Source organism: Centroberyx affinis, unplaced genomic scaffold, assembly GCF_046629955.1.
Source record: "Centroberyx affinis isolate AG114_WGS23_722 - 3 ecotype Tasmania unplaced genomic scaffold, CSIRO-AGI_Caff_v1 ptg001493l_1, whole genome shotgun sequence".
Lineage (NCBI taxonomy): Eukaryota > Metazoa > Chordata > Actinopteri > Beryciformes > Berycidae > Centroberyx > Centroberyx affinis.
Window position 1 is genome coordinate 17,943 of NW_027279958.1, and position 21,919 is coordinate 39,861.

The following is a 21,919-nucleotide window of genomic DNA, read 5'->3' on the forward strand; positions in this document are numbered from 1 at the left end:
TTATCTGCCTTTCTGCACTCTCACTTCGTTCTGTCCCTCTCTCTGCGTCATGCCCTCTCTCTCTCTCTCTCTGTCTCTCTCTCTCTCTGTCTCTCTCTCTCTTTCTCTCTCTGTCTCTCTCTCCTTTCTCTTGTCTATCTCTCTCTCTGTTTCTGATATTCAAACTTTGGTTCGGTTAGTCAGACAAATCACAAGGAGAGAGAGACAGAGAGAGAGAGAGAGAGAGACAGAGACAGAGAGAGAGAGAGAGAGAGAGGGAGACAGAGAGAAAGAAAGTAGCTGAAGAACTGATACATACTTACCAAATACACACAATTTTACAGTAAAGGCTAGAAAACAGTCTAACTTGCAGCTGAAATAGATTTTGTAGCATATACTCATTTACTGTGTAATAAATACAGTTGAGCTGTTATAAGGCTATGCCACATAAGCCCACATAACAATAGGAAGCAGTGTTAAAGTGTATGTGAGTGTGTGCACGCATGTGTGTTTGTGTGTGTATATGTGTATGTGTGACTGTGCATGTGTGTCTGTGTGTGCGACTGCGCACGTGTATGTGTGTGCGTGCGCATATGTGTTTGTGTGTTTACGTGTGTTTGGGTGTGTGTGTGTGTGTGTGTGTATGTGTGCGCTTGTGTGTGTCTGCGTCTTTGTGTTTGTATGACTTTGTGTGTGTGTGTATTACATGCATGCATCTGTGTGTGTCTGTGTGTGTGACTGCGTGCGTTTCTGTGTATGCTCATGCGTGTGCGTGTGCGTGTGCCCGTGCGTGGGCGTTAGCGTAGCTGTTTACCAGAGCAAGATTCTCCGTCTGAGTCAGCTGACAGGAAGTGAGAGAGAATGAAACAGGAAGGTAGACAGCGACAAACGACAAGGCTCAGGGAACCCTCTGAACACCCTGTTGCCACCCACCCCATACACACACACACACAACACACGCGCGCACACACACACACACACACACAAACACACACACACCTGTAACACAAAAATGTTCTGTTTTCTACTGTGTGGGGTTATGTGATATAACCTTTTAACAGCTTCAGTGACACTGACACATACACTCACGCAACCACTGATATGTCCACAACTGTGAACATCTCCAATATTACATCGCTGCCCTGCCACAGACACATCCACACACACACACACACACACACACACATTCACAGTAGTGGTTTTCTATGGGTGTCTCTGCAGTGGACCAGGATACACATACACATACTTAAACAGGTAATGGCCCAGCAGTTAATGGTAGTGAACCAAAGTGAACTAAGTGAACCATCAATCTTCTTAGTCAATATCCAGCTTCAGAATAGACTAATTGGCTCAATACCGGCTCAACAATTCCCAGCAGACATTTTGCCGTTGAATAGATGTTGATACGGCGGCCTGCACCATGTTGAAAACCTGTGTAAATTTTGCATCAAAATTAAAGTTGAGATAACGTCCACAGTCCTCCATAGCTGCATCGATTTGCGAAACTGGGACATAAAGATCTTTCTGATATCAGTTCAAATTAGTTAGTCATCTAGGGATGTTAAAAACAATTACAACACTCCAACGCATTTCGGCAGTGGCCGGCAATTCAAAACATAAATTGTTTTGAACATGAATTGTTTGGAGCTCATTGATGAAGGCCGATGACGAAACACGCTGGAGTTTTCTAAGTGTTTTTAATGTCCCTAGATGAGCCCATGAAATAAAGGCTTTTTACATTTTTCAAAAAACAAGAATTTTGTTTCATTCAGTTGCATGCCCCAAACCAAAGAGCACCTTTTTTGGAAGTTTTTTGACACTGTGCACCATGTAGCACTCTCTGTTTTACTTCTTTTCTTCTTAGTTTACAAAGCTGTTTTAATGTGATTTTTACACCGCTATAACATCATATCGTGAAAATGCTCATTTAGGTTGACGCTGAACTTGCTGACCTCCTGCACATCGCCGTCCATCACATGCTGCCTGGGTTAATACAATTTTTCGCTCCCAGAAGGGTTAAACCCTCAATTTTGCATCTGCCTTGCCAAATACCTTGCAGATCCTTGCAGAATAATTTGTCCAGGTAATAAATTAACAATAAATATTAGAGAATCTAGACATACATTGTTGTTTATGAGTCTACTAGGTGTACCAGGAACATCATCACTTTCCCATGAATGGAGAAAGAGTGAAAGACAGAGTGTGTGTGTATGTGTGCGTGTGTGTGTCAGTATGTGTGTAGGTGGTCATGTTAATGCTGAGGTCACTAGTACAGTGTGACTACATCTCATAGCTGGAAACCTCAGCATTATCATGCAGGATAGATAATAGTGTGGTGACTACAGTACCTGTGTCTGACACTATAACCTCACTATTAGCATTAATGATCATATTCATGACAACATTCATGACAACAACAATGTAGTAATATTTTGTATTATGCAACACAAAGTCAAATTAGGCTACAGATAAGGTGAGTACGATACGCACAGATAAGGCAGCTGCATCACATTGTGGCTCATACAAGTACTTTAAAATCTAAAACAAATTATGAGTCACTTTTAAATTTCTGGCTCATCTGATTGCTCTGATTAGAAAATAGCTGTGTATTTTAGGGCAGGATGATGTGTTTTTCAACTGTTCATAGATGAATTACAGGTATCACAATGTTTCCGAAGTGGATATAGCATGATTATATTAATGAAAAAATGTATATAGTGTTTTGGAATGAAACCCTTCAAATGGAATTTTGCTTAATTTTGCATAATTAAAAAATGTTCAGTCCCTGAATCCCATGATTTTTTTTTCTCTTTTTTGAAACATTAGAATGAATCAACCCCACAAATTTCCCAAGAAGAGCTAAAATCAACTGAGAAAATCTTACCAAATTTTGTGTGTCTATGTGTATGCATTTGCGTGTGTGTGTGTTGAGACAATGAAATGATGAAAGATGAGACAATGAAAGGATGCGAGCGGAAGGGAGAGGAGTGTGGAGGAGTGTGTGTGGGGGAGACGCTACTCTAGTTTTCTCTCAAATTCACCCCAAAAAAACGGAGGGAGCAGGGGAGGGGGAAAGAGAGGAACGCTTCTGGACTTTTTTCTCTCGTCTTTCTTGTCTCTCTCCGAACCCATCTCTCCGTCACAGAGAAAAGAAGCGATGACGGAGGGAACGGGGGAACTGAACGGACGAGAAATAAAACCACCAGACATCTTTAGATCCCGACAGTGGAAGTGAAAACGTCATGTGTTGTGGAACAAGCCGGGCCGTTTCGCTGCATTAGGCCTGTCGCAGAACCAGCAGTTAAACCAATAGGCTACACCAGCGTTTTACAACCTAGACCCGGACCTAGACCTGATCACCTTGCTACTGTGTGACGACAAGTTTCACCTCTTATTTCCTTCACTACGGTCCATGCTGACGCTGTAGATGTCCAGTGGACAGTACAAATAAGCGTAACATCATCTGCAAAGCATGATAGAACACACAGAGGTGAACCTGCTCGCAATTCTCCTCAGCGCACAAGAGAAGTGGGTGAAACAGCTTATTTTTCAAAAAGTTGGCGTATTAATTTAAGGCCATTTAACACAGACAACTAGATCAACCTCACTGAATTCCTCCCATTCTCTCCATCCTGACTAAAGTCAATACTACCCGTATCTACTGTCTCAAAATGTCAACTGTCAACAATTTTGGAAAAACTTTGAAGGCCGGCACTGGAAAGTTCCTTACTGTCAGCATGAAGTTTGTTGGTGTCACTTCTTTAATATGGCTTGAACATGAAGGCCGATAACAAGCTGACAGTCCGTCGTTTTGCCTCAACTCCGCGTTCGATCAGATATTAGACATTTGTAGATGACTTCAAAGCAAAGGTGAATTTAAGGTCACTCTACTAATACTTGCGCTTTTGGTCGTGTGTGTGGCTGCAGCTTTGACATTTGGGTAGGGAAAATGTATTAAATTTCAACTAGACAGGTCCGCACATACACAGTCACACACACACACACACACACACACACACACACACACACACACACACACAACTGCAGTACTACAGTCTTAAAGCTGCCAAATTGATTGATTCAAAAACTTGAATCAATTTGATTTCAATCTGTACATTTTTTTTACAGTTCATCACTGAAAATAGTAGCTTTTGTAAAAAAAAAAATATATCTATTCATAATCAAATACAGTCACTTGATAATTCCCTCTGACTTTGTTACATGAGAGAGCGCACTGTATATTTCTGTTTCAACATATGTGGTTCTATGGTGGACACTGAGGGACATTTTAAACTCAGTTCTATGCCCCCAGGTTTTGATCCAAACATATACACTGCAATGTAACGGGTAAAGTAATCTATTTCAAATGTCAGATGATAAGTGATTATGGTTCATACATAGGCTGCAATTTAGTTGAGAATGTTGATTGATTATTAATATTAGGTGACATCGCTGTCGGATGTCACCTAGTCTCACATCACACAAAAGTCAACTTTTCAAGAACAAAGAATTGGTTGAATCTCCACTTCACGGCTGAGTATTTTGGGGATTTTCCAGCGTATTCTCTGTAGATTCGCTTGGTCTGAGGGTCCCGAAACATTTTCTACACATGGGAGACACTGTCATTCATTAGCGACAAAACACGCAGAATTCCAGACACAAACTTTTCTGTAGCATCGCTTAAGCAGGCGCTCTAACTACAGCGCAAATTAGTGCCAATTGTATGATCAAACCTATCTATTTGTTAAAAGGCAATCCATTTTATTTTGGTTCAGTTTCTAATGCGCATGCACAGAGCTACAAAACAAGTGACACTGCACTATGTCCTTGTTGCAAAATGAATGAGTTTTCAATCTCATATTGTCCCCACACCGATGCGGAAAAATGCCAAAAAGTGTGATTCTTACTTATGACACATTTAATCCAAAAACCAGAATACTATTTTCTTCTGAATTTTCTTCTTCTCTCTTTAAAGGTCACAAAGGTCACAAGGTGCAGTGAACAGAGCATAGCGATCAGCACATCGTCTTTTGAAGAGCCATTTTCAAATACATAAAAATGTGACTTGCAAATACATAAATGTGATTAATGCGAGTCCATCGGCGTGTGTAAATGTCTTCTTCTAACTCTTTCATCTCTCACAACATTCAAGCTGATCGGAGGGCTGGATTGTGGGTCACGGTATTGCTGATTTTTGCATGCCACCTACAACATTTTGAAAAAATATACATATTCATATAAACTCAAGCTTAAGAAGTTGAAGGAGACATTATCCTTTTCTTGATCTTTTCTGAAAACCCTTAGGTATGCAGTGTTTTAAAAGTAGTGGATCCATTTCATTGGGTCAAAGTATTATTACGGGCTTGTTTCATTCATCAGGAAACGGAGAGTGGATGTATTGCGTATAAATGTTTGATTAATCATTAACTAACTGAGTGTTCAGTTGTGCGTTCACTGCAAACTGCCAGTAAAAGCTTTTGCAAGCAAATCCCATAATGTAAGGACATTAAGATGACGTTCTTCAATATAAAATTAAAAGCAGCCTCATCATTTGAAGACTACAGACAAAAAATTCAGTCGGTGTTGACATTTTATGAAGTTACAGTAGCATATACAGATAATTTTGTGTGTGAATGTGATGCATCACCTCAACTGTTTTAATTATAAATTCAAACGTTACCCCAACTTACAGATTACGGATAAGGAGATATGCAAACCTCACTCGTCTGAAAACATGAATTGGACTTATGTAGTTCTTCGTCATGACCATGCTATTAATAGCATATCCACCCAATGGGGGCATCCCATAATCGTAACCAGTTTCCCCGTGGGGATCATTAAAGTTTCATTTTGTCTTAGCTGACAGCAAAAAGCTGAGCACTATGTTCAGAGTGTTTTCTCCAAGGCTGCGCCCAAAGCATGTGAAAGTTTTATTAATATAGAGCTCATAGCTAAACCAAGTATTTTTTTGCTGTTGCAGTCATTCCAACTTGTTTTACCATGGAGGCCAATAAAAACCCAGAATGAAAAGCTGACAGCCATTTCGCTGAAGAATGCTGTTCTCACAACCGTGACTTCTGAGGTCTCCAAGGCCTCTCACGCCACTCCTGAACCTGCAAATTATCAAAGCGTGATGGAAACCATGCTAAATATAAAATATAAGAGCTAATCCTTCCAAATTAGTTTGGTTTCTTGTGCCAAACTCAGTTGAGATGGATTTGGCTGAACTTGTTTACGGCTCAAAGACTCGATCACCCCCGGGATCCATCTGAAACCTGATGGCAGGTTGAGGACTGCTGAAGCAAGCGCTAGTCGATTCATTCATATTAAACAAGGTCAACGACATGGAAGCACCGCTTCCTTCAGTTTGCCAACAATCTGCGGCTAATTAGAAGGATGTGTTTCATTATTTCATGCTAAATGATGGATGCTGTTTCCCTCTGTCCTCCCTCAGTTCAACCTCTGCATATACTGTAGGCTTCTACACTGAAAATGTCCACTGTTGTAGTTTTATACTCTACATTCACAATCCACAATTAACCAGTGCAACAATGCAACAATGCAACAATGCAACAATGCAGCAACGCAACGACACTGGACCAGTGCAGCAATGGCCACTATACGAATTTGAAGCTGACAAAATGATAAATAGGAAAGAAATATTAAGGAAATATATAACAGAGGCCCAACATATATATATATATATATATATATATATATATAACTATGAATTTAACCTTTAATTAGAACTTGGGCCCAGTGTGGTTTTGCTGTACTATTCATCATACTATTTTCAATTTTCAAAATTGAAAGACTGGTCTTGCAATAATGATCATATATGGCCTAACACCTATACACCTATTTGTTATGCCATATGGCATAACAAAATAATTATACCTCCATCTTTCTGGCTTAGGTGGGACACAAACTACAAGATGTTTTTAACTAATCAAACATTAACATTCCAGTCAAATATTCCAACATCAGGTGTATCTGAATAAGACAAAAAAAAAAAAAAACTACAACACAGGATCTTCTAAATTTGTGTTAACATAGCCTCACCGGGGCTAACCAGGGTTTTTACTTCCTTGGATATACTGTGCTTCCAGATAGAGTGTGTAGAAGCCCTACACAGTGTTACCTTAAGTTAACACTGTTCAAAGATGAATATCGCTGAAAGAAATTGCACCGAGCCGTATTTCATGTTGCTCTATTCTTAATTCTCCTTTTCAACAGAGAAAATAAAACAGTGTTTGGTGCAGATGTTCGTCATTCGGGCCTTCCTCGGTGCACAGGCTCAAGACAAAGTTAAAACACAAAAGCGGTTGTTGCCCTCATTCTGTCTCCAGATGTCAAAGGAGGTCACCACATCGAAGGAGGACGAAAATAGTCACGGCAACGACAATACAAACACTTATCCACACAGATTCATGCTATCATCAGAGTTTAGCAATGAAATGGCTTCTATACCTTCATGTCCAGACCCAAAATGTCTGTTGGGCCTGTTGCTGATGGCTCCCCACATGACAAGAGTATTAATATGACTTAATGCATCTGACTCATCCTATCATGATATATTTCACACAATATCTCCTACCAGCATAGTCCTGCATGTGGTTCAACTCTCATCTGCTGTAAGCTTCTCAGTGTAAGCTCATGTTTTCAGTAAACACTGACATGGTGCAGGTAACAACAGTGAAATGCTACAACTAATGTTGAGGCTCAGATCTCATTGGGAGATCGCCATCTATTGTATGTCACCGTAGAGAGAAGCATGCCTTCGCGGTACCTGATTACACAAGCATCTCTCCATGTCATAGATGTGCTTATCTGTTACGACTTGCTGCATATTCAATGGATGCGCGCTCGGCAGAAAGCCGCATCTCCACATAAAAATGCTTTTTTGTTACTTTTTCGTCTGAGAATACAAGTTACGAAATGCTAAACAAGTGCCGAATCATGCTTTATCCATACACTGACTATACACTGAATGTACAAAACCTTAGGGACATGCTCCTGATGTTGAGCTGCAGCCTCTTGCACACAATCCACATCTCAATTCAATTCACGTCTCAAAGCTTCAAAATCCTTCTGTAATTCATCTGCTTCTTTTTCTCTACATCTCCTCCTTTGTGATCGGTATAGATTTAATATGGGAAATCAATAAGGCATAATGGCTTTTACCTGGATTCACCTCATCAGTGAGCCTCATGAAAAGAGCGCGTGTCCCTAATTGTACATTCAGTGTCAACTTAAATGCAATAAAGCAAGTTTATTGGCTCAGTTGGTAGTGAAAACATGATTCGTGGCGCATTTACTATATGGTATTAAGCACATTTAATACATTCTGCAGACTTCAGTGGATAAACAACTGTCAACTGACCTTAGGGGTCACGGGGTTGACTATGTTTACAGTGCTAACATGTTTTAAAGAGTCTGGGTCCCACGGTGAAGCTAAACTTTCTCACTTTGGGTCCCAAGCTGACAGACTCCTTCCTGACGGTTTACTGATTTATTTACAAGGTAGAAAAGTGAAGGAAAATATGTTCTTACCTGTGAAGTTGCCATTGTGAGGGCAGATGTGTCAATGGCAGCGCAAGACGCCTGTGTGTGCATGGTCTGTTTGTGGGCATGTATGTGTGAGAGAGAGGGAGGAGAGAGAGAGAGAGAGAGAGAGGGAGGGAGAGAGAGAAAGAACCTTAGGTAGTTTCATCAGAGGCGGTCGGTCGCTGTCGTTCTTTCAGTCCTTGCGATCTTTCACACTTTTTCACGCACCTTGTCATAACACCACTCGTGTGTGTGTGTGTGTGTGTGTGTGTGTGTGTGTGTGTGTGTGTGTGTGTGTGTGTGTGTGCATGTTTAATGTATTTGTACGTGGTCTCACAAGCCTTGTCATTGTGATCCTGGAAACAAGGCGACACAGACGGAGAGAAAAACACCACAGTGTGTGTGGCTCAACCTCACACACATACACACACATACACACACACACGCACTCACACACAGTTTCAGTTTGAGTGTATTCTTTCTCTCCCCTCTCTTCCCTCATTTTCTCTTTTGGTCTTTTTGATTCTGAAGGGCCACACACATCTACATGGTCTACACATACGAACACACACACACACACACACACACACACACACACACACATACAGTACATAGACACACAAGTGATTTTGACATTTTGTGCTTGGCTTGTGAGGTATAATTACATGGTGTGATGTCGATAAGATAAAAATATAGATGATCACTGATGATTATTTTTGCTTGCGTCTTTTCATTCTCGCTCACAACAGAGAGTGCGGATCACTGCTGTTGCGGAAAAAGTTGAGTTCAAGTTTGGGGGAAAATTCATATATTTGAACTGAAACTTTTGCACGGTCAGATGCAAAACCCATAATAACATTTCAATTGATGCATCATCGCCAATCAGAAAACAAGGGTTGTACAGGCTGTACAGTAAGAGACAGACAGTCATGAGCTGCACATGGCGGCACAGCGACACTCCACTGACATGATGAGAACATGACAATTATGATATTACTGATTACGATAGTAGCAGGTGGTTTGTGGCGATACAGGTGCATTCTGTGGCACGAATAATAATTGTGGGTGGAGGTTAGAGGAGCGAACTGTGACTGGAAGACTGAGAATGTGGGTGGGGAAAGTGAATAAGTAACGCTCCCCTCTCGCTCAACCCTGGTAGTTGAGCGAGGCACAAGGCACTTTAACAGGTGTGAAACTGTATGAATGTGAAACAAGGCATCGCTGGAAAAAAAGCATGCATGACCCTCGGTAAACAAAGGTTAAAAATATGGAATTAAACTCATTTGGATGTAAAAGTTCAAACATTGTGCGCCCCAAAGTCAGATTCTCATTCATTATCGATGGAGCAGTCTCGCTTCTCTGCATTCTAGCTCGATTTGCATTGCACACATACAAATGTATTCATTTGGTTATGAAGCTTATAATAATACGCCATAGCTATAGGTACCAGTTTTCACTTCAAAATATGATATAATAAGGAAGAATAAAGCATTTGAAGAAAATTCATGAAACAAGTTGATTTGCATTGGAAACTAATTGAATTATTTCACGCTAATGGCAATTTTTCACTTTTCTTTCAAACAAACAAGACTCAGTAGTAGATTATGATTTGTTAAGTGAGTATACTGAGTGTAGCAACTTGATATATGAAATATATTTGAATATTAGGTATATACAGTTGTTTTCAGTCAAAAACTGAGTCTTAAGGGTTTTAAAGGAGAGGGTTTTCCACTAAGGAGTAAATTACAGTACATTACTAACATTACATCAATGAAAAAAACATGTATCGTAAAACATAGTTTGCACCTCAGTGCTTTAAACACTGCAGTGCTCCATTAAAAGCTGCTGAAAGGTCATGTCACTTCATGTCACAGTGATGTAAATGGTGTGAGTGTGAGTGTGTGTGTGTGTGTGTGTGTCAGACTAAGACTGAGAGTCGGTCATGACTGTGCGCGGCGGTGGGGGAGCCGGTGGTTGGGTTTCGCAGCGGCGTGGGAGAGAGGCGGCGGGGCGAACTCTGATTCCCGGTATCGTGAACTTCAAACCTCCCCAGCGGCACCGCAGCGGCACGGCGGCCCCGTATTGCACCGAGACCCCGAAACTCTGCTGAGAACAAGAGTGCACTTCCAGCTATTAAAGGGATGTTTCCACAAGAGGCCGGTTCACCTGCTTCAAATCAGTGGGTCTGCGTGATAGATCGTCATGTTTTATGGCAGTACAGACAGACACAGAAGCACTGGTGAAAAATCAACACATTGGTTCAACTTTAAAGATATAATATGACATTTCAGGGTTTGACTTTAAAGAGATAATGCAACATTTTTCACAATACGTTAAATGGTAGATTGTCACTGTGGGTAGTGTAATAAGAAAAAAAGTGGCAATGGGACACAATTACCACAGTAGAAACAACTACATAAAAGCAAGTCTATAAAAGTGGTTTTGAAGAAGTGATTTAAAAGAAGATACTGATCTTGCTCGTCACTTTTTTACAGTCTGTGGTCGTTCCAAAGTCTAAGTACTCTGGTATCAAAAGTGAGATCACAATTTAATTTTAAACTAGACATGGGAATGGTCGGCCCAAAGGTCTCAGGCTGGGCTCCAGCTCATATGGGGTTCAAGGACTGATACTGTAGTTATCCATTGTGACTTAAAAGTAATGCGTAAAATGTTAAAATCAATTCTAAAACAGACTGGTAGCCAGTGTAAAGAGGCAAAAACTGGAGTGATCATTTTTCTTGGTTGAGGGCAAAAAGCTTGCTTGTTTAAAGTAACCTCTTATTTCTTCTGCTACAAAATTTTAACTCTTTAAAAAAGGCATGTTCAGTTTAGTTCATCAAGCAGCAGGAACATACTGTTTGCTCAGTCCAAAGCGTGCTCTCTGAAACAAATACTTGCAAGATTCAGAGATCTGAAGTTTCTTTAAGCTGCCTGCCGAACTTTTTGACAGTGCACAAATTCACAAAAATATATCCACAATGCAAGTCAGCGGTGTAGATAATGAAGCCACAGAGGAGAGGAACCTGCCAGCTTGACGACGGCTGCATTTTCATATACAACAAACAACAGGATGCATCATAAATACAATATAGTGGAACTGTGTGAACATCATGGCTTTACATCACAGCAGTTCCTCCTCCACTGTCAGTAATGTCTCCATCTAAGCAGCGGCAGATTATTTTCCAAACCGTTAAATTCTATCAGATGTAGCATCCTTTCTACTGGAATAGTAATTTCATAAGAAAACGGCCCATTTTCAAATTCTCTCACGCAGTATCCTCTGGAAATCAGTTCATTTTGTATTGTTATTAGAGGAAATAATTGCTTTCAAAATTGTTTATTTCAGATTAGCCTATGTAGGATGTATGGAGAGGCCACATTAACACAGAGAAACAGACGTACAAATAATCTTCAGGTTCAGTGTAAGTCTTTTTTTTCCCTTTAAATGTCAATTCATCTTCCATGGCATTTTTTATTATGTCAATTGAGTCACTAAAAAATGACATATAAATACATAAAAAATGTAGAAAATCCTCCTGAATTTTCATCACAGCACCAGTTGATTAAAATGAACTCTTTAGCAACTTAGGATAAATTTAGGAGAACAATTCCACTTGGTAACTGACTGTGGACAGTAATGGGAACCTCTGGGTGACGAACATGGCCTAAATGTGTCAAGAGAGTTAAAAAATATTTATATACCAGTATTTAAGTATTTTTAAAGGGCTTATTAAAAGTTATCTGGCTAAAGGGGTAAAAGTGCTTTCAGTAGGTTTCTGGCATTACAAGACATTTTCCCTGCTCCTAATTTTGAAAGCAGGCCATTTTAAGGTGGGGGTTTAAGTTTAAAATTATAGTTATTTTAAGAAAGGAGTAGTGAGCGTATGACCCATATAGTGAAACGCGTGTGCGTGTGCACTATGTACATGTTGCCATCTTGCACCTGTAAAAGCCATCTATGTGTAGGGTGATCAAATACTTGCTTCCTCTGAAAACATCTTTGTATGACACACTTACACACACCTGTATGTACTAGAAAAGTCTCTAATCTACAGCATAATGGATGGTCTGTCACACCCAGACTTAAACAAAGAACTAATTTTTTTTTACACACACACACACGAAGAGTCAGCAGTAGTCAGTACAAGAACTTTGTTTATTCATTTCCAATTCAATTCAGTTAACAGTCAGGACTTGAAGCCAGCGGCAGTAATTTTGTTTACCAGCACTCACTAAAAAATACTTTTACATGTTCAAACTGAGTCACCACACATGCTCAAAGTTTTAACTTGTTTTTCCTGTGCGATACATGCATTTCAGTGCAAATGGAAAGTCCATGAAACAAAAATAAAATGCATTACTAAAACATTTCTTAAAATGAATAAAAAAAACAAAACAGATGTCTTAAAAGAAATGCCCAAAAGAACGAGAATGGAATGTCTTGTAAGAAACACACTGGGCTAACTAGAAACAATAAACTCACAAAAACAGACTCGTTTGAATAATGCATGTCTGGAGAAGCTGCATCTTTTACTAACACACAAAAAAGTTTGCTTTTTAAAAATCCAATATTCAGAGAGTACTGAGTTTGTACTGGCCTACAATTTCTTTACCTGCACTGCCGGTTTTTCCATTTGCTCTAATCCTTAGTTTCATTTATGTCCTGACTGAACTGATACACAATCCTACATAGAGTGGTAAAAAAAGTCCTGTATCTCTTGCATCTTCTAGCTTATTCCTACACCAAGGGCTAGGGTTGAGTTTAGTTTCATCTCAGAACTAATCTACCCTAGTTTTGCTGTAATGTGGCGCCCTCTTTAGCCGGTAAAGGGGAAAACCAGCAGGACCCCGTGTCCAGGCCCAAGGGTGATTTTGTCCAGTTTGACTGTGGAGTCTGCTGCCAGATCTGGATCAGTGGACAGCTTCACCTTCGCATGTTCTGGCAACTCCAAGTCACCTAGAGAGGGAAAGAAGGGGGTGTCAAACTCTCAAAATGGTGGACAAAAAGAGTCTTACTGCCCCTTTAAGAAATAATAAAAAACAACAACACATAAGAACACTCGTTTTCTACACATTTTACCTGTGGGTGTCAGTGTGAGTGTTGCGGCCGTTGTGCCCCAATTGACCGCCGTCACGTATCTTTCGCTCTGGTCCCACAGACGGAGGAAAGCGAGCGATGAGGCGGACGACTGGAGGAGGTGGTAGTCGCCGTGGAGGAGAGAGCGCTCCTTCCCTCGCAGGTCGCTGACAGATTTGAACCACTTCCGGCAAGCCACGCGCTCTTTCCTCTCGGCCTGCGGGGTGGAGAATTATGGGATGGTTTTTAAAAAAAAAATAAATAAATGGTGGAAGCAAAGAAATGCCTTTGATCGTGTACTCGCTAGTTTCTTGTTCTTAATGAGGAAATTCCTTCCCGCATTACAGCCAATTCAGAGAACTTCAGACATAAATGACAAAATCAGACAGATGAGTGTATCCCTCTCACACACACACACACACACACAACCTACCTCAGCAGTCTGATTCACAACAGCTCCGTTGGCAGGCTCCTCCTCTGTGTCCCAAAGCATCACAGGAGCTTCTGCACCCTGATGGAGGTACAAAGAGGACAAAAAAAAAAAAAAAAAAAGGTTACAACCTTTCACAGCTGGACATGAGAGAAATAATACATTTGGACACTTTCTTCCATGATTATTGCATGACATTTTTGTGTGCCACTGAAACCATGTTCTCAGAGACATTTTTAAAAAATGGTTGCTGAAAAGTCAATTCATCGTTTACCTGTGCCTGAAGGCCGATCTCGTCTCCGTAGGTGAACACCGGGGTGCCGGGCATGGTCAACAGCAGGAGCTGGTAGAGCCGGACCAGGGCCGGAGTCCCTGCCATCTTGGACAGGTGATCCTTAGTGGCGGCACCCAGGCCCCAGCCCACACTCCTCTGATCAGACTGGAGGGTGTTGATGTCCTGGGCGCGCTGCACTCCTGGAGACATACGGGTAGAGAATGGTCAGTTGGAATGCAATGTACCATCATACACCATCTTCTTGTTTTCATACAGAGAGTGAACAGTCTGCTACCCTTTAGCAATTTTTTGGTCTTTACTTAGACAGTGGGAAAGTAGAGCAGGAGACACAGGATTTGATCCTAGGCCAATCATATTATACTGTATTAAGAAAAAACCCCAGCATTTATCTGAATAAGGAAGGAAGGGGCTGATTAAATTAACAGAATGAGGACAAATGCAGGGAAAATAGCAATCCCCCAGAAAAATGTATGGGGTACGGTGTCCAAATTAATAAAAAAAATAGAAAATAAAAAAGAGCTCCTAGTGACAGACGATAAAGCGGGTATTCCAGCCTACCTCCGTTTTCGGCGCTGAGCAGGTCAGACAGGATGAGATCCACACCCGAGGTATTGAGGAGCAGAGACACTTCTGTGGCCGAAATGCCTTCCACCACACCCATCAGCACCCTGAGAGGAGAGGAATGTGGTCAGTTCAGTCTTATGACAGAGGGACTGAAAAGCTGAGAGACACCCATTAGTCTATTAGCTAGAAAATGTCAAGAAATGCATAGAATTCTTTTCCCCCTGAATATCTGCCTAACTGGCTTCTTGAAATGGCAGAGGATGAAATCCGATTTGTGGGTCAACTAGTGTCATTCCTCAACCCCTCCACAAGGTGTCGCTCGACCATCACACAGTTTGAGTTTGAGAGTTTCAGCCCCACTGGCCTGTGGATTCTTTCCTCGTTGGTCCCTCCAAGCCCCCGGACCCCCTAATCCCCCGCTGTGCTGGAATGCTTCTGATCTCCGCCTTCCTCCAGAACACAATACACTCCAACCTGTCTGCAAAGCCTCCTGACCTTTTACTGATGCTACTAAAAATCACTTGCAAACTGTAAAACTTTTTCCATTTAAGTGCAATGCAACAACGGGACGGGGAGCTTCAGCTGTCAGCCTTGGTTACCTGTTCTTGGTGTCCTCGGTGCGGTTGCCCTGGACGGCGGCCTGAAGCTTTGACCAATCAGGAGTGGAGGAGGCGGCGCTCAGACCCGACACCTTGATGCCATCAACCCCCACCTTGAACCAGTACTGCGATGCAGCCTGGGAGACAAACATGCACATTGCCGTTACTATAACCAGGGAGAAAATTCCACTTGCATTCATTCTTACCATTAAATGAGAACATTAAAACCTGCAGCGCTCTCACTCTCATAAAACTAAGGGATTCGACTTCCCTATCTTAAGTGTTTGCTATTAAAATGTATCTAAATAACCTCTTTAACTTGTGCGTGTGTGTGTGTGTGTGTGTGTATGTGTGTGTCTCTCTTACCATGAGTTTCCCCAGTACATCTGCAACATCACCACTGCTGAACCAAGGTGCACCACCCATGTAGTTCGGAGTCATATCCAGCACCACAGAAATACCTAACAGAAAAAGTACAACAGAATTCAAGTTACGGGATCCTGAGTTTTTTAGTCTGGAGAGCTAAATCACTTTATTAAATCATGTCTTCCACTGATAAAATGTTATTCTTATGGGCTTGGACAGTCCAAAAATCAAAATGTTGGTATGGACTTTCACACCCAAATGATTTGTTTCAGCTATATGGATAACATTTCTGAGGCTACCCACCCTTCTTGTGGGCCTTCTCCAGCAGGTTGACGAGGTGCTTCTCAGTTCCCTGGATCGGGTTGATCTCTTCGAAGTTCAGGGTGTTCAGCTGGTTGGCCTGGACCGTGTGGAGAGGGCCGAGAACCAGGCCTTTCACTTTCAACTGGTTCACATTGTCCAACTTGTCCTCGACACCTAGAGAGAGAGGGAGAAAGAAAGAGACCATTTTAGTGAGAAATTCACAATGGGTAAGAGAGAAATGAATGTGTGAAAAGTGGCAGGGTCAAGGGGTTGGTAAGAGAGGGCAGGAGACTGAGAAAGGAGAGAAAGATCAGAGACAGTTTGAGTTAGGATACAGGCGAGGAAGAAGAGGGGAGGTAAAGGATAAATAGTGGTGTTCTTTTGGAGCAGTATTGACTCATGGCAGCAGCATGTGAGCGACTCCCTCCACACCCTCTGCTGGCCATGTAAAGGCAGAGTACAAGGAGGTCCTTCATGTGAGAACAACTCTGAGTCACGTGTGCTTGTTGGAATGCTGCCCAGGGCCTGCTGGAAACCCGAGAGCACCCTAGTAATTTGCCTTTTCTCAAACGCCAGTGCCTGTGTCCTCACTGCCTGTTACTCTTAAAAAGCTGAAAGATTCAAGGCAAAATCGAATGTGCTATTAAAGGCGCAACAATTTAGACTGATAATTGGACTACTTTTATTGCGCACTGTGTTTGAGCAAAGCTACAATCCAAAGAAGCAGTCTCTAAGCTTGTGATAAAATTGGATTATGTTGTATGCATATATATTATATTAACGCCTTGGGGGACATTTAATAAAAAATATGATAAATCTCTATTACAGAGAGAAAAGTTCTGATCTGAATTTTAAGGAAAAAAAAAAATATCCCAACCGTCATGGGATGATGGAGGGAATCAACAGCTAAGTGAGATATGAAAGAGATGACACATGGCTTTTCCAAAATCCATCTGAGCTTCAGGCTTTTGATTCAAATAGGCCAAAAGACTGTACTTAGAGATATCTTCATACAACTAAGCAGAAGTGTCTTGGGTTGGTTAACCCTCAACCTCAGTTCTTTGAGCGGGAGAGATATGAAAGAGGTGACTCGTATGATTTTTTTGCCCTTTTAGACCTTGAGTCACGACGTGTTGGCCTAGTCAGCAGTCTGGTATCCAGCCAGCTGGAATAGACCGGGCAGATCTGAGGAAACGCAAGACCTGGTCACAAGACTAATCCCTCATGCATTAGAGTGTGGGTTACCACACTAAGGCCAGACAGCTCTTTGTAAAAAATAAACTCATAGCCTTGTTTTGCCTTTACATTTGTGAGGGTTTGCTTTGTGTTTGGGATGGGATCAGGATGACACCAAAAACAGAGAATAACAGGGAAACAGCAGGAAGACAGGTTATCTCCATTACCATTAAATGTCTGAAAAAATATATACATTCACCCTGGAAATTCCCATCCTCTCAGTCCAATTTTATAAAGTAAAGCACATACAAAATAGTGACTACTCTAGAAAACTGTTATATTTTTTCCATACAGGTACAGTATCTAATCTGTATCTGCCTGTATCTAACTGTTTGGGATACATACTGTAGATTGGCTGTCAGTCACTCAGAGTGGAATCTGAAAATACTACAAAGGCGTGTCTGACGCAATATACTCATGAAACGCCTACTAGCTACGAGACAAGGCCAAACCTGTCCTACATGTATTTAAAGATTCTATTTCTTAGGTTTACTCTGATAGCCTAGTGTTATAAAAGCTGTTCATTAGGTTATCTTAGACAACAAATCATGGACACTTCCACTGGCCTAGCTTTGAATCACAAACATGTATCATTGTTGCCTTACATACATTTCTTAAAAAAAAAAAAAAAGGATAAATAGTACATGAATGCAGTATCTACCTGTGAGAAAACCATGGTTAAGCTCTCCCTTATTCTCACAGTTCAATTTCAACACTGATTATGTCTGTCCATGTGAGCGTTTAAAATTTGCCAATTTCCCCATTCTTTACATACTGGACACATAATATACCTTTAATTCCCTCGGGAGAGAAGGCCTGCAGGTCAGAGATCTGGTACAGGGGGCCTTCGTTCCACCAGTTCATCGTGGGGATGGGTTTACAGCGGGGGGCCTGGACGATGATCACTACGGCTCCAGCCAGCATGCCCAGCCAGCCCAGCCAAAACAGCACCAGGAGGACCCAACGGGTTCGCACCCACCTACACAGAGGAGCGGAGAGAGAAAAAAATAGTTAGGATGATCATTGATTACATGCTGCTAAACAACCAATTCAAGACTAACATAATCAATCACAAAAGAATCTGCAAGGACACCAACATCAAGTCTTATGTGTCCAGCAGAAACCCGGGAGATCTATTCCTCCATCTATGAGCTCTTACCCTGGAGTGCCGGCCACCTTCATCAGCTCCTCTTTGGACAGGCCGGTGAATTTGACCTCGTCCTCAGGAACCTTCAGCTTGACGCTGCCGTTCTTCTCCCCGCCTGTGAGCTGCAGAGCGCCGGTCATGGGCGTCTTCTCCGGGTCCAGCTCATTGAGCTCCACGTCCTTCATGTCGATCTCAGCGTCCTTATTCATCTTCGTTCAAGTCTTGATTTGTTCAATTTCTTTAGAGGTGAAGGGAAAAGAGGGGGAGAGAGAAGGGAGGAGAGGGCAGAAGGAAAAAACATGTGATTAATGGTCAAGTTGATTTGTCTCTTGTTCTTTTGAAAAAGGCCAGGAAGAGTGTGGGGTCTAACACTGCACAGAACCTTGTTTAAAAGCAAAATATATGACCACAGAATGGGAGCAAAAGGAGAAATAATGGTGAAAATAGGACTCTTGTGGAAACTAGAGGTGGTGTTCTTGGGAAAAAACCCAGAATTAACTAGCCACCCGTAGTTTCATCTCTGGTAAAATGACCAGAGATGAAACTAAGCATCAGCTGTTCTACGGTTCTCACACTAGTTAACTCACTCCTAGTTGAAGCGTGGAAGTAATATCTATGCAGCAAAAAAACCCGAAACAATTCAAATTCAAATATTAGGCCCAATGCAGAAATTAAACTGCTAACGCGGGATAATAACCACAGAGAAGGACAGCTCAACACTCGGCTTCTGACGTTCACCTTGCTAGCTTCTGTTAGCTTAACCGGAAACAAGTATGTGAGAAAAGTCTGGGAAAAAAAACAGAAAAACCTAAACCCATTTGAACGTTCCTTTAAATTTCATATCGTGTTTTATAATATCATTTGCCGCTAGAACTAAAATTTTGACAAACCAAATGTTCAACGGTTGTCTGACGAAACTGCGCTCATCAATTAACAGTTAACCTAGGCTACAAGCAGCATCCAGCTTACTCCTAAAATGTCTCGGCGTATTTTCTCTTTGGCACATTACATTACACAAAAATAGCGATTTTATTTAACGTTAGTTGTTGTTGTTTTTTTTAGCGGAAGCCTCTTTTTCTTTCCACGGCTTGGCACTGGTCACTCCACATATCATCGAGGTACGCGAGGCGAAAAACAACGCTCCAATTTCCGCTTTAACGTAATAAAAAGATATCCCAGAAACTCGTATTTTTTCCCCAACCTACTTGTCGGACGAATGAGAAAAAACGAATATCAATCGATTTAACGTTAGTTCGATAAAATGTGGGTGTATAACGTTAACTAGTTAACTTGTTTTGTTCGAGAGAGATGATGAAATTGAGCCCGTCACTTTACATCATCTGCCGGGACACGAGGCAGTAGCAACATTGAACCTCCCTCTTTGAATCTAAAACACTTCAGTTCTGTGTTAATATCCACTTAATGGCACCACATCCGATGGAGTAAGTAGAACAACCAATTACCTGAAAAAAGCAGGGTAAAATCCGTCCAGTTTTCTTGAGAAGAAATTATTTTTCCTCAGCCCTGTAGGCTATCCTTTAGTTGTCCACTAATCTCATTACAAAGAATGGGCTTGGTCTGTATTTATAATTGCCTTAGTTTCTCCGCCTACCAAGCTGGGAGGACCCAATGATCTCTCTCTCTCTCTCTCTCTCTCTCTCTCTTCCCAGAAAAGCAAAACAACAAACTGTACCTCCTTTGCTCCAAGGACATACATTCTTTAGGTTCCCAAGCCATTAAAAACAACCCAACAAAACATGCTTATTTATTCCACAAAAACTTTTTTTATCAGCATCCTGAGACCAATTTAGTGCCAGAAGAAGTGTTAGCTGTTCTATTCTATTCTATTCTATTCTATTCTATTCTATTCTATTCTACAAATAATTCCTATTTTTGATGTATGTGAGATGCTAATGCTCACATCATCCTATTTGTTCGAAGTCCAGTGCAAAGTTTCACTGTGTCTTGATAAGAAGTTTTATCTTCAGACAGAGTAACTGTTAAACCCTCAACCTTTGGCCCAGTTTGTACAATGGGCATGCAGTGTAAGGCTTTCACTGCTATAGCCAGGGATAGACTGGGGAGACTATTTTTTCAATTAAGGCTATGGGGTATCATTGTCCTTGCTACCCAGGATATGAATAGAAGCTAACAGAGATGGTTTGGAGGTGGAAGCCAGTTAGCCTCCCCAGGCTATGGTCCACAGCTGACTGTAGAGCTTTCCCATGACAGCGCATAAGTTCCACTCAATAAATTCTGTTAAATTTGTCTACAGTAGCTAACAAAATCAGTCTAGGGTTGCAAATATATTTTTCAAAAAGAAAACATCATAAAAGTCACAGCCAGTCATCAACCCGTAATGAATTGATGAATAGATTGATTGGTTCCTATCAAGGCGAGTGGGGCCAATAGTCTATTGTATTGCTGATTAGTGGATACTTAAATATCCATTCTGTTCTTCACTAATCTCATTTCTAACCCCACTTCCTCCCCAGGTCCTCCTGCTGTTTCCCTGACTTTACTTTTTAGCATTATGCAAACATCAATTGCATCACTAGTGTTTCTGCTTCATCAACACTTAGCCAAACCTTCACTGATTAATCCATTTAGTCTGATGAGTGATCACGCTGACTCTACAATACGACAAACCAACCAGTGAGCAACAGTAGTGCAATTAAAGTCAAAGTGTGACTTTTACAATTGTCACAACTGGGTGAAATGTATGTAAAGCGCATAGTGAAATTTTGATGAATTGCACCAACAATTGATGTTTGCATAGGGGAAACAAGGAAGTGATCTAATCTATTTTCTCCTGTAACAGGGGCCAGAGACGCCCTGTCCTGTTATAACAAAAATGTTCTCAGAAGGGATCTCTGGTACAAAGTTTCATCAAATGGAAGCCCGTGGCCTAAGCCATGTATCTGTTTGAGGGTCCTTGACAAAAATAGCCTGTCAGTTCCCACCATGTTGTTGTTGTTGATGATGTTGCTGTTTTATTTCCATGTGTCAGAAGAGATTGTAGTTGTTATTGTGGCTGTGTGATCATTGATATAAATACATACAGACATCATTTTACTAATGTTGAATTAATGATAATAAAAATAGTTTTGGAAAGGGTTATGATAAATCTAATCAATGAAAGTCTGTAAAATTAGAATGAAATGTCTGTTTTGATTCTATCAAGCTTGGAGTAAAGGCAAAGTAACTGAAGGTAGTCTAGTAGGTTATAATACAAATTACAATTTTCTACAGAACATCAGTCCTGTGTAATAGCTGTCATTTCAAAAGTAACCCCCCGTCCCTGCTTGTGGCCATATGCATTCCTCAGCTGCTGGTGACCTTCATAGAGAACATACAGTAACAGCAGGCTTCTAGG

General features: G+C 41.2%; 1 protein-coding gene across 1 annotated transcript; it reads right to left on the bottom strand.

Moving 5' to 3' along the window:
• Positions 1-12,663: 12,663 nt before the first annotated feature.
• On the bottom strand, positions 12,664-20,117 carry slc3a2a (solute carrier family 3 member 2a). The gene is made up of 11 exons (XM_071527092.1): positions 20,007-20,117; positions 18,556-18,781; positions 18,188-18,375; positions 16,161-16,334; positions 15,858-15,952; positions 15,492-15,628; positions 14,887-14,996; positions 14,308-14,507; positions 14,037-14,114; positions 13,607-13,820; positions 12,664-13,483 (listed from the first exon to the last, which is right to left on the bottom strand). Exons 2-11 carry the CDS (start codon positions 18,750-18,752, stop codon positions 13,344-13,346), a joined length of 1,533 nt encoding a protein of 510 aa, XP_071383193.1. The 5' UTR covers positions 18,753-18,781; positions 20,007-20,117; the 3' UTR covers positions 12,664-13,343.
• Between the last annotated feature and the right edge of the window lie 1,802 nt (positions 20,118-21,919).

Coding starts and splice junctions, on each gene's coding strand:
- slc3a2a (XM_071527092.1), bottom strand. CDS start 18,752: ATGAATAAGGACGCTGAGATCGACATGAAGGACGTGGAGCTCAATGAG. Junction 16,335..18,187: donor CTCTCCCGAGGGAATTAAAG/GTATATTATGTG, acceptor CTCTCTCTCTAG/GTGTCGAGGACAAGTTGGAC. Junction 14,508..14,886: donor GCTCAGCGCCGAAAACGGAG/GTAGGCTGGAAT, acceptor GTATGTCTCCAG/GAGTGCAGCGCGCCCAGGAC.